The 18218-nt window shown below is 46.0% G+C and overlaps 1 protein-coding gene across 25 annotated transcripts in view; it reads left to right on the top strand.

Annotated features, from left to right (window-relative positions):
• PPFIBP2 (PPFIB scaffold protein 2) overlaps positions 1 to 18218 on the top strand; it is a 122370-nt gene that overhangs the window by 71154 nt on the left and 32998 nt on the right. For 13 of the 25 annotated variants that reach the window (XM_088667814.1, XM_088667744.1, XM_060275467.2 and 10 more), the window contains 4 exons: positions 1189 to 1281; positions 1667 to 1775; positions 10830 to 10862; positions 15405 to 15466. In XM_088667814.1, coding sequence (XP_088523940.1) covers positions 1189 to 1281; positions 1667 to 1775; positions 10830 to 10862; positions 15405 to 15466 — 297 coding nt within the window. The remainder of the gene's footprint in view (positions 1 to 1188; positions 1282 to 1666; positions 1776 to 10829; positions 10863 to 15404; positions 15467 to 18218) is intronic. The other 12 variants (XM_088667736.1, XM_088667750.1, XM_088667740.1 and 9 more) reach the window with 1 other exon arrangement.

Genomic DNA, 18218 nt, shown 5'->3' with positions numbered 1-18218 from the left:
GAGAGACCCAAAAGATTTCATCTGCACATATAAACACAAAAGAACATGATGTGATTGTGGTTCATGAGGAAAGTGCTGTTAAGAAAATAGTTCTGAACAGTTCAAGCAGTTGTAAATCTAGTTTCTGAACTGCGTTGAACTCCTACTCATAAAGGGAAGGATATAAAAATTACTTGTGTGGTTCATCCATTTAACTAGCAGAGTCAGCTGCTCTGGAGAATTTTGTGTGTGTACCACTCACTGATTTGAATTTGTATGCCAGATTTAAAGCAGTTCCTCAGATGACATAAAAATTGTCAGTGGTCGTCTCAGAGACAGAGCATTGAAATGAGACAGTTTAAAAAATGAGGCAGTTTTTAAAAAGCAGCAGCAAAGCATGAAGCTTTTGATTCTATTCAAAGGCAGCAACTTGCACCAAAGATGAAGGGGGCCTGGCGTTGCATGCATGTAACATCATGTTCATGATGTCACATTGTCGGGAGGAGGCTGAGTGCGCAGCACGGCTTCAATGGCTGGTGGCACCTCTCTCGTGCTCAGCCTCCTTCCATGGCAGGAGGAGATGCTGGGCAATGAACCTGCAACATGCATAGCCTCCTCCGCCCCCTCAGCATTGGGGAGGAGACTCCCAAAGGATATAGGGAGCCCAAAACTGCTCAACCCCCATAAGCTAGCGTCCCTGACTCTCTTTATCACATAGGCAAATCTGATTGCCTATGTCAGGCATCCCCAAACTCGGCCCTCCAGATGTTTTGGGACTACAACTCCCATCATCCATAGCTAACAGGACCAGTGGGCAGGGATGATGGGAGTTGTAGTCCCAAAACATCTGGAGGGCCGAGTTTGGGGATGCCTGGCCTATGTGGTTCTTTGGCATCATGCTGGCTACATGTTCTGTAATTGATGCTGATGAAACATGCCTTCAGACCATGGTTTGCAAAGGCAGTTAAAACCATGGCTTCAAATCACTGTGATTAGACCTTCAAGATTGTTCTTTCCTTGGCAGCTGTCTGGGGTTATTAGTAAAAGAGAGTTCATTTTAACAGGCTACCCAGTCAAGATTGCTCTCTATCAGCAATCAGGCCTGGGGTAATTTTATTTTATTGAGATGGGTGCATTCACTTGACAATTTCACCCACGTGTCCAGTTTCATGAGGAAATGTGTTTTCTCTCTCCCCTCCCCCTTTGCAGAACTTATTACAGGAACTAAAACACCTAAAAATTAAGGTTGAAGAGCTGGAAAATGAAAGGACCCAGTATGAATGGAAACTGAAAGCAACCAAAGTAAGCCACACAGCTATTTCTCATTTTATGCAGAGACAACCCAAGTTTGTCATGCAATGTAAACTCAAAAGAGGCCTGCAATTCCTTTTAAATGTCATGTGGTCCTAGACAAGTTTTCTCACCTCCCCAAAGGGAATATACTTGCATCCTACTTTTTGCTATGTTTCTGCATTGGCTGGCAATAAAAGTTGTGGGTGTCAGGGAGCAAAGGGCAAGAGAAGATTTGGGTGCAGTGTGCAAAAAATAACAGCATAAAAATGCATTGTCTGAAATTTTTGTGTTTCTAACATGCATTAGAGAAAATAATCTATAGTGGTTCTTTGTAATTTAATTTCTTGGATGAGCTAGAGATGAAAAGAAACCTAATGTTAATCTGTTCTTTCAGGCTGAAATCGCACAGCTTCAGGAACAGTTAGCTCTAAAAGACTCGGAGATTGAACGATTACAGAGTCAAATCTCGAGGACATCAGGAAATAATGAAATTGCAGAAAGAGGTAATGATGGGGGGATAGCAAAGTTGTTATCAAAATGTTTTGTCTTTTGTTCTGTTGCTGTTATCCATTCTCAAATGGAGAATGGGGTATGGCTTCTGACATTTAGGGGAAATATTTTCCAGGAAGTGTAGGTGCCAAAGAGTTTGTTTTGTAATCCTCCATTTGTGGACTCCCCTCCCCCCCCCAGTTATCCAAAATGTGATTGCTCTTTTTATGAAAGTTTCTTTAATTTAAAGCATTCCTAAATCGACACAGCAGTTTTGTCCCTGTATCCTGATCTTATTATTATCTGTTATATAGTACATTTAAGCATACAGTGCTGTATACAATAAGTTCTTTAATCCACATAACCCATTTTACTGAGGAGCGATGAGCTTTTAGCCTAGGTCACCCAGGTTGAAGTCCAAGAGTGGCTCTAATGTCAACCATATGCAGTAGTTTTTTTTTAATAATAATAAAGAGAAAAAGGAGAAAGTGAGCTCTTGCTTTTCTCTCTATCTTTTTACTTTTCCTCTTTCCCTTGCTATTCTCTCAATGTCAGGACTTCATAGGGCAATTCTATGCAGTGCTATGGATTTCAGCTCTCATTAAATGGTTAATATGAGTAGCAGGGTATACTGGTCAAATATGAACAGCTATTTGCAATGTGCAGCATTTATTAAGGCTATCTCTTACCAAAATGATGACTGTGCTTTGATAATCCAGTTGTGTGGCAATACCCGAGTCCTCCCCGAAGGAATAAAGACACAAGACACATGATATAGGGTTAATGGGCATAGAAAGGCCACAACTTTATTGATTACGGATGAAGAGAGGTATTGGCATAGGCATTGGATCTAACCGACTATATCTGACTCCAGCCCGCTCTGCTGGCAGTCTGTGAAGGGTTAACCACCAATGGATGAGTCCTGCGATGCACATCAACTAGGACCCATCCTGGGGCCACCATTAAGTGCGTGCCCACTGGCCCTCACCTTCCACGGTTTCGGACTTGGCAACGCCCCGGACTCCTTAAGGGAGTACCCTTCCGCATTTGGGGGAGGTGATGGCAGCAACCTCCCCCCCCGCACCTGTACCTTCCAGAGAATCCAATGCCTACCGCCAAAACCCCAAGTTGTGACGATTTGCATACGCGGCAGGCAAAAAAACCCCAAGGCCAGAGCCAATTTGCCAAGTGGGAAAAATCCTACCAGGCCACCGCTGGTGACCAATAAATGTGCGCAGCAACGTCAAAAACAAACCTGCCTGAAAAGAGGGTGGGTGGGTGGGAAAAGCAGGAGCCGGGTCGACGAAAGAGAGGCTGTCTCCACGCCGCGGGCCTGCTTAAATGCACAGGCCGCGCCCCCGCAAGGATCCGGATTGGCTGGCTCTAGGCGCGTCACGGCGGGGAGGCAGCCAATGGGCTAGGGGGAATGCTAGCCATTCCCCCTCCGCGGAGAGTCCTCGCGTGCCCACAACATCTCCTCCCCCCGAGCGGGAAGAGATTTTGTGTGGCAATACCCGAGTCCTCCCCGAAGGAATAAAGACACAAGACACATGATATAGGGTTAATGGGCATAGAAAGGCCACAACTTTATTGATTACGGATGAAGAGAGGTATTGGCATAGGCATTGGATCTAACCGACTATATCTGACTCCAGCCCGCTCTGCTGGCAGTCTGTGAAGGGTTAACCACCAATGGATGAGTCCTGCGATGCACATCAACTAGGACCCATCCTGGGGCCACCATTAAGTGCGTGCCCACTGGCCCTCACCTTCCACGGTTTCGGACTTGGCAACGCCCCGGACTCCTTAAGGGAGTACCCTTCCGCATTTGGGGGAGGTGATGGCAGCAACCTCCCCCCCCGCACCTGTACCTTCCAGAGAATCCAATGCCTACCGCCAATCGAGCCCCGCGGAGGGGCTCGCCGCCAATACCCTCACAGCCGTAACCAATGCCTAAGAGCGCCTAGGATGTCAGAAAGCCATACGTCATTTCCAGCATTCGAAAGATGCACGCCATCAGCACGGAATAAGGTTGTCTCGGTAAACTTAATGGCAGGGTGCGGTATAACATGTCCATTCAATGCCAGGACCTTCTTGGCCACTGAAATATCCAGAAACTTCCTTGCTCTGTTCACAGCGGCAGGCGAGAAGCAGTCGCGCCACACGCGTCTTTCCAGTAGTGAGGACCAAAAAATGGTCAATCTGGGAAAGTCGGCTAATAGCTCATCAAAGTCCTTGTATATAGTCCATTTCAGGTCCTGGCCATTTCGATAAGCCAAATCATTCTCGCCAAGCTGCACCACCAAAACATCTGGAGGGCCTTGCAAGGCTGCCCTGGCCTTCACCGCTGTCGGGAATTCACTCCAACGCATTCCCCTCCTTGTAATCCAAGACACTCTGACCCAGCTTGGCAACCCCAAATGGTGGCCCAACTTCCGTTCATAGGCGCGCGCCCTGGCCCAGTGCACGATGCTGTGTCCAACCAACCAGATGTTAACAGTTTTCCCTGGAAGCAAAGCAGAAGGACACGTAAGATGACGTTGACCAGGGGTGGGGGGGGGACTATTTCGAGGAGCGGAGGTATCCCCTGTAAGCTTTGGACTTCCAACGACCTAAGTTTTTTATTCTCTCTGCAGACAAACCCAAGTGTGCTGCGGTAGTGGCGGCCCCAATGCGAAAGGAATGAGCTGCGAATTCTGAAGGAGGGAGGCCACATGCGTCGAGCGCTTTACGCATGACGCGTGTGAATTGATGTCGGGCTAAGCAAGATCCGTCTTGGTGAATAAGGAGTGGGCCTGGTGAGGGAGGTCTCAATTGCAAGAAGCGCCTAGTGTCTTTCACAGGACATGGGCCGTGCCGGCAAGTGGCGGGCAGATGCATTAAAGCGCCCTTGCCTTGCTGATCTGTTTTCGATTGGCGAATGTGCAACACCAGTTCTTTATCGGATAAAGATAAGTCCGACAACATTAAACCCCTGGTAGCCTGTGCAGGGGAGGTCTCGCAAACCACTTCCCCAACCCTGAGGGCGCCAAAAAAGGCTATAGAGTACGCCGCCGAGAACAACCTAGCCTCGTATGTGGACCAACAAAGTTTTCTGAGTTGCCTATGGATCTGATATAATATGTCAAAAGTTATGGGTTTGCGCTTATCCTTACGAGGTGGCTCTAACCTGCGCCAGCCTTCGAGCGCTTTACGCACCAGGAAATCTGAACAAGGATCGGTTGCATGGGTGGCTTTACAGAAAAAGGAAATAGCGGATGTCTGTATATGTAGAGTTCTGGGTGCCCTACCCAACCTCCTAAGGCTAGCAAGGTACATCAGAACCTCTTGCGTACAGGGTGGGGATTTTATTCCAGAACCCGAGTTTTTAGTCCTAAAGATCGTAAAGTCAGACCAAGCCTTTTTGTAGGTGTTAAGAGTGGAGGGGGCAACCGACGCCAATACTCCCTCTAAGACGTCTCGTTCCCAAGACTCCACAGGTGTTCCGGGAACGCCTCCGGCAATTGCTGAGCCTCTGGTGCAAGAGAGCGGAAGCGGTCCATCTGGAAACGAGATAAGGCGTCCGCAATATCGTTATTAACACCGGGTACAAATTTTGCAGAGAAATAAATGTTTAACTGCAAGCACAGCAGTACAAAGGTACGCAGCAAGGCAGACACTCTGGGTGATCGCGATGATTGCCTGGAAAGAACGCCAACCACGGCCTGGTTATCGGTCCAAAAGCAAACCCGCCGGTCCTTGAATTCGTCCGCCCACAGGTGCACTGCTACAACTATGGGAAAGAATTCCAAAAATGTTAGATCGCGAATGAGGGGCTTCTTTCTCCACCGGGAGGGCCACTGCTGGGCACACCATCTACCCTTAAAATACACGCCGAAGCCGAGGGAACCTGCTGCATCCGATTGCACTTGAAAATCCGCTCTAAGCCTCAAGTTATCCTGCCACAGGGAAACTCCGTTAAATTTATCCAGGAATTCCAACCAGACCTCCAAGTCGGATTTAACCCCTTTGTTGAGGCGCACGCGATGGTGGGGTGCACGCAAACCCGCCGACAGCCTAGCTAACCTTGCACAAAAGGGGCGCCCAGGGGATATCACTCTGCAAGCAAAATTAAGATGACCTAACAGGGATTGAATTTGTTTCAAAGTCACCTTTCTTAAAGGAAGAAGTTCAAGTATAATCTGTTTTAGGGCAGACAACTTGTCCTGGGGCAACCGAGACGACTGGGCAACTGTGTCCAATTCAATACCTAGAAAAGTGATAATTGAGACTGGGCCCTCCGTCTTATCTGCTGCTAAAGGAACTCCCAGCTCAGCGGCCAGGGCTCCAAACGCATCCAAAAGGTGGGCACAATCAGAATTAAGGGCAGTCCCACAGAAAAGGAAATCATCTAAGTAATGGGTCACGCCCTCAAGGCCTGTTCTAAAACGCAAGGCCCAATCCAAGAAAGTGCTGAAGGCCTCAAAGGCGGAGCACGCAACGGAGCAACCCATGGGCATGGCCTTGTCCACGAAGTAAGCACCTTCAAATTTGAAACCCAACCACCGGTAATCGTGTGGGTGGACCGGCAAAAGGCGGAAGGCTGATTCAATATCGCACTTCGCTAATAAGGCGCCTTTGCCAAATTTCCTGATAAGTTTGACCGCTTGGTCGAAAGAAGCATACCTAACAGTACAAAGTTCTTGTGGTATGCCATCATTCACCGAGGAGCCTCTAGGATGCGATAAGTTGTGGATTAACCTAAATTCGCCGGGGCTCTTTTTGGGCACTATTCCTAACGGTGAAACGTGAAGATTCTTCATTGGGGGCTCTAAGAAGGGGCCTGCAATTCTATTTAAGCCTATTTCTTTATTAATCTTCTTTCTAGCAATCTCGGGCATTTCCCTCACGGACTTTTGATTAGGCGGTTCACCTGAAATTGGGGGTATGCTAACAGGAATTCTAAAGCCCGTGGAGAAGCCTTCCCATAGATATCTTGCTGCCTGCCTATCAGGATAGAATTGAAGTAGTGACTTTAAAGTGTGAAGTTTTATGGGAGAAGAAGCCAGGGACAGGGACCAGTTAATATCGGTTGGCCGCGGGGGCCTGTCTGCCTGCTGCTCCATTACGGGGCCCCTGTTGGAAGTTGCCCCTACCACCACGAAAGGGCTGCCTACCTTTAAAGCATGCGGTCGCGGGGTGGGCACCCTGACACTTCTCGCATTCATGGTTATATTTGCAGTAGGGCCTAGCGCAAGTGCCTTTATTGAATTCCCAGCAAACTAAGCGGTGGTTTGGCTTTTTGTATTCAAATTTTCCCGAGCGAGAGCCCTCCATATTCTTCCTCTCAATGTAAGGGTTCACATGCTCTCCCCAGAAATTCTGGTCGCGCAAGTCCCACCGTGTGGAGGAAAGCAGGGATGCATTTCTACGAAATTCCTCATCGTACAAAAGGGCCGGGCCTTCCCCTGCCAATGCATAGGCCTTCCGGACATGAGCCATGTAAGCCAGAAGGTGCATTGCCCTCTTAGGATAGCACGCCACTATAGTACCCATGTATACCTGAAAGCCGTCAAGCCAGTTTTCAAAAGTGCGCTCGGCCCTGGGCTCCTTGTATTTGCGCTTTCCATAAGTACGCTTCTTTTCACCCTTCCCGGTTAACTTTGAGGGTGGCAGGAGGGTAAAAATATCCACATAATCACCGTTAAGAATTTTAGATCTTTTCTTACTAGACAAGTGATTTCCAAGTATGAAATCTGAAGACTCAAACGTGGATGTTTTTACGTCCTCCACCAGAGCACCATTTCTCCACTCCAACGTCCCATTAAAGGTCTTGCGGTGCGAATTTGCCCGCCTCTCGTGTGCCCAAACTGGTAAACCAACAAGCTCCTCCCCCTCTCCCCAGTACCCGTCCAGAGTTGTCTCCTCATCGGAGCTAGAAGATGAAGTACCTGACTCATCATCTGGATCAACGTGCTTGGTCTTCTTCTTCTTCTTTTGGCCCGCCTTCTTCGACTTTTGCTTGTCCTGCTGGTTAGAGCCCTGCCGTGTTGGTGTAGCCCCCACCGGGTCCTGATTATCGCTATCAGATGTAACCGACAGCCGTCCAGACCTAGTATCAGAAGGCTGGCTTCTCAAGCAATTAGGGGTACCTGGGGACAACTGGGAAACAGGAGCATTAAGCTCCGAGGAAGAAGCTCCTAGCTCGGCCAAGCCAGCAGATGTGGTAGCTGCGAGGCTTGATTGAGACCTGGTCGCCATGCGGTCTGCCTGCCCTGTTGTGAAGGAGGATGAGGTCCCGGGGCGCTCACCCTGAGACGGGGGTGTTTCAGCAATAAAACTTTGAGACCCTTGAGAAGGTATGTCCTGCAATGGGACTCCTGATCTTGAAATCTGCTGAAAGAAAGTTTGGAACCCAGAGAAAAGGTTAGCTACCACCTCAGGAGGGACAGAAATAGGGGAAACCATAGGGATGCTAGGATTGATGTTGGTTGCAGACTTCTTCTTTGGAGGAGCAGCCGAAGAGGCGCTCTGCTTCCGCTTAGAAGGCATTTTTTTTTGAGAAGAGGATGCCGTTCTAGAGTTACCTCCAAAGGAACTTAAAATAGTCTAACTGCCCTACTAAAGCGTAGAAATGGCTTGAGCTAGCTGAATTAAGTGTGACTAAAAACCTTATCCGCCACGCGATAATAGACAAACCAAAGATGGCTTTAGAAGAACAGTAAAAGAGGACCAATGCTTATGGCTCCGAGTAAATACCTAAGTGAGACACCAAGCGCTGGCGTAAACAAAAGCCAGGCTGAAGCTCCCTGGAAGAGGGGTTTAATACCAGGCCGGATGCGCGCCCCAAAAAGAAGTCAACCTGACTTCGAACAGATACGCAATCGCACGTGGCCACGCAGCAGAATTCTCAGCAAAGCTTAGCCGGGTAATTAGAAGGCAATGCACGCTGCTGGGCTGAAGGAGCCTGCTGGATCAGCAGCAGTGAAACAAAGGCAAAGGCCAGTCAAAAAGGACTGGGGAACCTATGAAAAGGAACTCGGCCGGCAATACAAACAAGCCCCCAGCTGGGAGCCCAAGCAAAGGAGATCCCACAATATTAATGGCAAAATAACTCCTTTTAAAATTACAAATTATCAACCTACCCTTTATCAAATAAACCCCTTGAATTCAGCACTTGGGACAGAAAAGAAAATGGGCAACCGTTACAGAAGGGCAGCCAACGCGAATGTAGAATGATTATACAAAACTTGCCACTGTGGGGGGAAAGATCAGAAGCCTAAGGGCAAATCCTCCAATCCTGTGTCAGGTAAAAGGTCCACTTCCGGTAGAATAAGGGGAAGCAATCAAAGTAAGGCAAGCTAGCGACCCCCGCTGGGAGGGGAAAATTAAGACCAGAAGGAGCGTTGGCCCGTAGTAAAACCGCTGAGCGTTGCCACAGCAACGCTTCAAACAAAATGGCGACTGGTTAGCAAAACACTGAGCGTTGCCACAGCAACGCTTCAAACAAAATGGCGACTGGCAAAGACACACCCCCAAGCAACCCAAAGCACGGACCCCCAGATGGAAAAGATGGGGGGGTAATGAAAGGGAGGGGAGACAACCCAAGGTGGTCCTCTGCCCCCACAAAGCCTAACCCCAGTACCGTTCCGGCGTCCCAGGAGATGAGCGACGTGCAGGAATTCCCAGCGGCCTGGACTCGAGCTGGTCCGCTTTGAATAGCTGGGCCCGGATCGCAAGGCGGTCGGATGGCGTCGCGGCCACGTGGTCTTGCTCCTCGCACCGGAAAGGGAGCCCCCTCGATGTACGCGGCTCTCTCAGAGGCGCGGGTGTTGGTGCCTAGCCACCGCCGGCTTCACGAAGCCGCCCGGGGCCCGAAGGGTATATCGCTACGCGCCGCTCCGCGCTGAAACGGCCGCTCTGGTCCTGAGCCAACGAAGAATCGCCCCCGCTTAAGCCGCAGGTGGGGAAGGAAGGGAGGGAAAAGGAGGGAAGGGGAAAGATGAAGCGCCGAAGCGAGCGGGGGGGAAGGGAGGGAAGGTGGGAAGGAAGCGGCAGGGAACGGCTGTAGCTGCGGCTGCGAGCGGGGTGGACGACGATGGCGCGGCGGCGGGAGGTATCGGCGGAGGCGTGCGGGAAACCAAAACCAAACCTAAGTGGAAAAAAGGTGGCGTTGAAAAACGCCTTTGTTTGTGATTCAGCTTTCCGAGAGGGAATCCTTCGGCGAGCAAAAGCAGGAGCCGGGTCGACGAAAGAGAGGCTGTCTCCACGCCGCGGGCCTGCTTAAATGCACAGGCCGCGCCCCCGCAAGGATCCGGATTGGCTGGCTCTAGGCGCGTCACGGCGGGGAGGCAGCCAATGGGCTAGGGGGAATGCTAGCCATTCCCCCTCCGCGGAGAGTCCTCGCGTGCCCACAACATCTCCTCCCCCCGAGCGGGAAGAGATTTATGATAATCCTTCATCCTACCATTTCATGTATGAATGGCTTGTTCTCTCTAGTAGAAATCTTTAGTAGAAATCAAACCATTTGTTACTTTGAAGAAGGTAAATAATTCTTTTTAGGTGAGATCTGTTCAAAGATGTCTTGACACACATTAGATATTATGTTGTTTGTTTATATAGCCTTGAGCTTTGGTATTGGTTCCATTGTTTGTAGTGTCTATGCATGTTTGGTATAAAAAGGTTTGCATGTGTTACTATTCCTCTAACAGTAACCGGGGAATGTTAGCAAGCTTGTTTCCTGCTGAAGTCCATTGATTCCAAAAGGAGGAAGCTTCAAATGTTTGAAATGCCGTGGGTTGCCACTCTAAATACTCAATAGTATTTATAAGCCCCATTAAACCTGATAGTGTTGAGTGAACGTACATTCGAAGATGTTTACTCTTAATGAGACAAAAATGGAGTTTGTTGCATTTCTTAACAACAAAGCTTGGTCACCCTCCTTGTCAACTGTTGAACACTGGTAGAGATCAGCGGTAATCTCAAATTGTATCTTTTATTTCTGAATGCCTATTCTGATGAAATTGCATACAGTCTCTAATCTGTGTTCTTTCTGCATACCTTATTTGACTCTTCATTTCCCACCGTAGAGGAAGTGTATAGGCGAAGGCTAAAAGAAAAACGTAAGCCCTAAGATTTCGCTTTATTACTTTTCCCACACAAATTATACCTAAAGTGCACTTCTGCAGCAATAATCATTCAATGTTGGCTCTGTAGTTGACTGCTGAATCGTAACATGCGGGATAAATATCTCATTGCTTACAGCAGACAGAATGGCTTTAATACAGTCAGATTTATTATCGCACACAAAATCTCCAATGTTGCGTAAGTGAACAGAAAATGGTCATTAAAGAGGTTCTGTCAAAGTTGGTGGACTCCAGAATAGACATTTGTATATTTAAAATCACAAAAGATGCATTGCTCTTGCACAGCTTTTACCCCACCCCAACCTTTTGATTTTGAAAAGGGGGGTTTTCTTCCAAACCGTCAAGACCTAGCATTTTAAATATTTCCATATTAATTGTGGATATACCTTCTTTTTGAAGAAGTCTCCATAAAAGTGAGAAAACCTTGACATTGTTCTTCTAAAAGTCTTAACAGAGGATCATGAAAATGAAATTAAATGTGTTTTTCCTCCTTTAAATCTGACTGGGTGCTTGTGCCTTGCTTGAGTGTGGCTTTAAAAAAAAAGCAAAAAACTGTCTGCCCATGCCACATCTATGTGGAAATGCCATTGCCTGCTAAAATATCATTAAAACACATAACCCACTAATTGGATTGCTCCCATCACTAGATTTGCAGTACAGCTTTGATAATCTAAACTTTATTTTTTAAAAAACTACTGAATACTAATTCTCACCCTCCCTGTACTAATATTTTTGCAACACTATTCTTTTCCTTGTGTGTCACATTGTCATCTTTACACATTATTGTTTTGAAATGTCACTATTTTAAAAATGCCTAAGATTTGGGGTAGTTTTATTTAGAACACCTAGGAATGTGTGTTGCTAGGACAACTGCTGTAGTCAAATCAGTCCCTGCGTTCTTAGTCAGCTGTATCTTCTTCCCAAGCCAAAGACTATTAGTTCTAAAGTTACAAACAATAAACTATCTAATGAATGCGTACAAAACTTCAACTTCTTCCCAGACTTTTTTCTCTTTGAAGGGTACAACCTATTCACAAGGTATATATTCTTAATGGAGAAATGCAGACAGTGACTCCCATATGAAGGCTTGAGAGCTGCTAACTTAAATTTTGCCTGTTGATGATAGTAGGGTATAAGGCAGTTAGAAAGTGAGGCCCTAATTAAAAAGCATCTGCTACTGTTTGGTAAATTGCTTTAGCACAGACTAGGATTTCCTTTGCACTTCCTGGGACAGGGGTGTGGAGCCTGAGGCCCGGGGGCCAGATGTGGCCTTCCAGGTTCCTGTAACTGGCCCTTGAGACACTCACTAAGCCTGCCCTCTCCCCAGGCTACTGCTCCATACCACCTACCTCCAGTGCTTTTGTGTGGCTGGAATGTATGCTTGAACTGTGATAATGCCTCTCGCTTGCCTAATTGGAGAAGTGTGTGAATGAGTGTGTGTGTAAGCCTCTGGCTTTTGCGTGACTGGAATGCAGCCTGTTGTACAAAGGTGAGAGTCTCTTTTGCTGCCTTTTGCCCACCCTTTGCACGTCCTTGGTCCAAAAGAGTTCCCCCACCGCTGATTTCCTTTACCATACAATGGAGATAGATGAATGCAAGTAGCATTGATTCTACCAATCAATAGTTTTCAAACCTCTGCAGCCGATGCCTTATGCAATTTACTATTTTTGAAAGGTCCACGGTTTTATTTTAAATAATGAGATGTGTGCAGAACGCTTTGTTTTATGTCAGAGGGTAATTGCTTTGGCTTTGAAACCAGCCATCCAGCTACCGTAGTTATAGAAAGCTAAAGGGACACTTGACCGTTAGGTCCAGTCGCGAACGACTCGGGTTGTGGCGCTCATCATGCTTTAATGGCCGAGGGAGCTGGCGTACAGCTTCCAGGTAATGTGGCCAGTATGACTAAGCCGCTTCTGGCGAACCAGAGCAGTGCACAGAAATGCCGTTTACCTCCCCGCTGGAGCAGTACCTATTTATCTACTTGCACTTTGATGTGCTTTTGAACTGCTAGGTTGGCAGGAGCAGGGACCGAGCAATGGGAACTCACCCCATTGCAGGGATTCGAACCGCCGACCTTCTGATTGGCAAGCCCTAGGCTCTGTAGTTTAGACCACAGTGCCACCCACTTGTTGTAGTGCATCTTATTTTGCTAGAAGTATTTATAAAACAACAGTTTTTGCACTCCATAGATTTATTTTGTGCCTGAATATCAGCTACTATTACTATCAAAAAAACTTTATTAGGCATTTTACAAATAGAATTGCAAGAAAAAGAATCACATACAAAAGTATTTAAAATGCATACAAAGAGGCAACAGTAAACAGCATATACTAATTGTATGTATGTGTGTGTGCGCATATATATATATATATATATATATATATATATATATATATAATCTGAGATTTCTTCCTATTAAACTACTCCGTGAGACACTGCTGCCAAAAACTCAGCTACTCCCGCAGTCACCTTATGATCAATGTCAGACAGGCAGAATCCAACATTTCTACCATGCTGCGGTGTCAGAGCACCCAGAAGCGGGGACAACACACGTTCACGCAGCATGCTGTGGAGCGGACAATGAAAGAGAATATGCTCCACACTATCCGGCACATTCAGAGAACATCTACAGTATCTCTTGTCTCTGGGAGTGTTCCGATATCTACCCCTGACAAATGCCGAGGGAAATACATTCAGTCGGGCTAGCATAAATGCCCTACGTTGGGCTGGGATTATTAGCTTTGTAATATAAAAGGTAAAGGGACCCCTGACCATTAGGTCCAGTCGTGACCGACTCTGGGGTTGCGCGCTCATCTCGCATTATTGGCCGAGGGAGCCGGTGTATAGCTTCCAGGTCATGTGGCCAGCATGACAAAGCCGCTTCTGGCAAACCAGAGCAGCACATGGAAACGCCGTTTACCTTCCCGCTGTAGCGGTTCCTATTTATCTACTTGCATTTTGACATGCTTTCGAACGTTGACCCTATTATCTAAGATATTTAAATCATAGAACATGGGGGAGCAAACTCTATTTGCAGCTGCCACAATGTTTTGTCTTTCAACATCCTTTAGTCTGATTTGGACATTGTGGAAGATATATTGCTCACTTGAATTATACAAGGGCTCCAGCTCAATGCCTATGGATCTAATTTTGTTTTCTAGGAGTTGGTACCATCTAGATTTATAAGAGTCCTTGAGCAGGTCAGAGAGCAGACTTGATGGTGGGCAACGGAAATGGCATCGTAACCAGTATTTTATGGCAATAGTCCAAGCCCAATATTCCATTGTGTGTATGCCTAATTCTGCACACATTGTTTCATATTTAATGGTAGTTGGGAGTCCAAGGATACGTCTCAGGAAACTTTAGTGAATCTTTTCTAAATCTCTATTAAATGCTTGTACCCATATTGGGACCCCATAAAGCATCTGGGATAACACCTTTGCTTGGAAAATTTGGTTGGCCGCAGGGATAAATTGGTTTCCTTTCTGATAATAAAAACGGGCAACTGCTGATGAGGTGCACTTTGCCTGTTTTATGGCATTTGTGCGATGATTTGCCCACCCTAAATTGCTCTGAAGTGCTTGAAGATTCTGGGCATTAAAGCATTAAATGTTTCAATCAAAAAAAAATGGCAATTCCATTTAGTGGCTGTATTTGGATAGCACATTAAGCCATAACCCGTTGTGTGGCCCAAGCGAACAGTGAGTCATTTCCACTGTGCCCCTTCCCTAGCACTTAAAATCATGGTTTGTTGGAAGAGAAACAAACCATGAGCACTGGTTAGAACACGACAGTAACCCAAAGGAATGGAAGGAATACGTCAAGAGCAATTTCAGCAGCATTCACTAGAGCACTCCTTGTTCATGATAACCCATGGTTTAGTTGGAGGCCAAGAATAATTCATATTTTTAGCAGTCAGGAAATGTATGTAACTTCCTTAGTGTCGTGTGTCATGTCTGTTTTCCTTGAACATGCCATACCTGAGCATCAAGTAGGCGACCTCAGGAAAGATCTAGTTTGTGATGCAGTGGGAGGGTGGAACTGGCAAAAGAAACTGGCAGCTTGCACAAATTTCAGCTCTTGCATCTCTGCATCCAGCCCATTGTCGATCTGCGAATGTTACTGTTGTTTTTATTTTTAGGCACCCTAGAAGTGAGAGGAACTGAAGGGTGGCACATTACATTCTAAATGCATTTATTCAGGGAGGTTGTTTTTATCTCATTCCAAGAGACTTCTGCAATGATGTAGAAAGATCTCACCTGATAAAAACGTGTCACGTAGAACCCGCAGAACGTGCTTGCCCTGTAGTGACGAGAGCTACCACATCATATAATTTAAAGAGAGGCACAGAGATGTAAGGCACTGGCACAGTTTCTTGTTTTACTTTGAGAAGACTGCCAAAAGTATTGTTACAATTGCACATCTGATATAACATCACCATTTTGTATACTATAATGGCAGGTGCCAATGTATGTGTATTTCCACCTCCTTTATTTCCTTCTGAAACATTTTTTTTAGATCAAGAGGTCCAATGTTTGAAAGTAGGAATGGAATCATTATTGGCTGCGAATGAAGAAAAGGTAAGAAAAGTGCAACTGTTAAGTGTTGTTGTTGTTGATGTTTGTTGTTGTATATGCCTCCTTTTTTCCAGGTTAGGACTCAAAGCGGCTTACAGATAAAAATAAGGGGGAGGACAGAAAAAACCAAAAACTGAGAAGATCATCATTTATAAATATATATATATATATACGAGCAACTCCCCATTTACATGAGAGTTACATTCCAAGGCACCGTGCATTAAGTGAAATTGCACACATTTGAAACACCATTGGAAATGCCTGCAAACACCCTCTAAACCCCTGGAAACCCTTGAGAACCCCTTTAAAAAACCAACAGCACTTACCAAACTCCACCACAATTGCTCCCTCCGAACCTCCTTGATCAAACTCTCCACAGGCCTCAACAATTGGTGCAGGGTCTCCTGGGATTGCACTTGTAAATGCTTGTGGGATTGCTAGGCACTGTTTGTGTGCCTATTTGCCCTTTCTGGGCTCTTTTAGGGACGCTTTTACCGTTTTTAAAGTCCCTTTCAGGTTCGGCTCCATGCGCATGCACACAGTCACGTGTCAATTGGATGCACATAAATTATTGGTTGTTCCCTGTACGTAAAGTAATCTATAATAACAACATCACAGCACGAACCTTTTGCTTTGATGGTCATGGGAACAGATCATACACTAGTGGCCAAAATTGTGGAAACCTTTTGGAGAAAGTGTATTTCTGAGGTTTGATGGCTCGTAACACAAAGTGGACACCTGATTGGCTCTCTAAACATTCATGCTCATTGGCTACATTCAAATGAAGGAAAGCTACTGCATATCAACCTAAGCAAATTGTGGTTCCTTTTTCTGATTATTTGGCTATAACTTTTGATAGAATACAGATAACTGAACACACTTTGTTGCATTACATTCTTCATTAAATTATATTTCCATTGAAAGGTATTCCTCCCAAAAAGTGGTCTTATGAGCCATAAAACCTCGGAAATACACTTTTCCCGAAAGGTATCCAGGATTCCTGGAGCATTTCCCCATTTCCATGGTCTTATCCTGACTCAACTTCCAAATGCATTTGCCCATCATCCTTTTCCAAGGAGCATAGAAAGCTGTCTTATTCTGAGCCAGGCCACAGACTCCGTCTAGCTCAGTATGGTCTACACCAGGGATGGGGAAGCTGTGGCCCTCCAAAGGCTGTTGGACTGTAGCCCCCATCAGCCCTACTCAGCATAGCCAAATGTCAGGGATAAAAGAGTTGTAACCCAACAACATCTGGAGGGCACAGACTCCACCCCATCTCCACTGATGAGCAGTGACTCTTCAGGATGTCTTACCTGAAGGTGCCAAGGGACCTTCTGCAGGCAAAGCACTTTCTCTGCTCCTGAGCTGTGGTCCCTGCACTGTGCAACAGCCCTTGCATTGTAGAGCTTGGCCAAAGTGCCCTCTCCCAACCCTGCTACCCTGTTTGCAAAGAGCTCAACATCAGTGTTTTTAAGGGGACTTCAAATAGGGACGCCTTACTCAACTGGCAGCACCAGGGCTCCCCATTGTTGCTTGCATGCCATTCCTTTTCCCCAAAGATAGTAGTAGTTTTGATTTTAAAATCTAAAATTATATTGATACATTAAAAAATAAACAACGGAAACAGCAATGTTACAAGTATTCTTTTTGTTCCCTTCCACGGAATATATCTGATTATTCCTGGTGCTTTTGCTGGGGAAAGGTATTGGATTGTAAGAGGTGTTTTCTTCAATGCCCAGCTGTGGGTAAATTGCCGTTCACATTGTGTCTGACCATTACAGAAAGCTGTAACTAGTTTAAACTATAGGCCTTGGTGCCCTGAACTTTCCTATGACTCACATTTTCTTGTCACACCTATTTTCATGAAGGAAGTGCCATGGGGAGAATTTAATCATAAGATAGCCTTGACCCCTCTCAACTTTCCATCACTGGAAACGACCTCAAGCAGGTGGTGTCTCGTGGCTGGGGAGAAAAATGATTGCTGGACTCCATTAACAGGGTGCCAGTATATAGGCAGGCTGTCCCTGCTGATAGTATTTCCTAAAGCGCAGAGTGGAGGTGTGGGGGGCCATGTGCCCCCCGATATGATTGACATCAGCATGATTTCGACAAAATGAGGCAAGGGTATGCCTGCAACATGTAACAAGCGCTCTTTATTGTTCATTTCCATGCCACTGTATCTTCGTGCAGCAATGACATGGGATTTTGAAAACTGATGAAGAGGAATGGTTGTTTGTGGCATTTTTAAAAAGCATCTCTCTCTTCTTCGTCCATTGCCTGGGCCTTTGTGTTTAGCTTTGTCTGCACAATAGATGTCTAGAAGTTACTTGTTTTGTTACAAAGGATCCATAATGCTTTCTCTTGGCGTTTAGTTACAAGGGGAAACCCACCCCTTCCTTCAGGGAGCACATGCATTAATATTTCAGCTGCTGTTATAATAGTATTACAGGTGCCCATGGACATAATGGGTGAGATTGCTTTATTGCTGTTCATACCCTTTTTGATGCAGTAACAGCATATATGGTGAAAAATTAACATCAGTTTAAGGTGAAAAATGGTTCTGTAGCATGCTTTTTTCAAGTAGCAAAATAAATTTATGGGCATGTCGCCATGTAAATCTCTAATCTAAATATGATAAAAGCATTTATTTATTTGCACTATTTATAGCCCACTGTACATTGAATATTTTCATTCCAAGAGCAGGGACAAAGAAATAAAAGAAAACAGAGAAAAACAGCAATATATTTTAAAAATC

Source organism: Zootoca vivipara, chromosome 1 (genome assembly GCF_965207765.1).
Source record: "Zootoca vivipara chromosome 1, rZooViv2.hap1.1, whole genome shotgun sequence".
In the NCBI taxonomy this organism is placed as follows: domain Eukaryota; kingdom Metazoa; phylum Chordata; class Lepidosauria; order Squamata; family Lacertidae; genus Zootoca; species Zootoca vivipara.
This window is presented reverse-complemented; position numbering and strand designations above follow the sequence as displayed.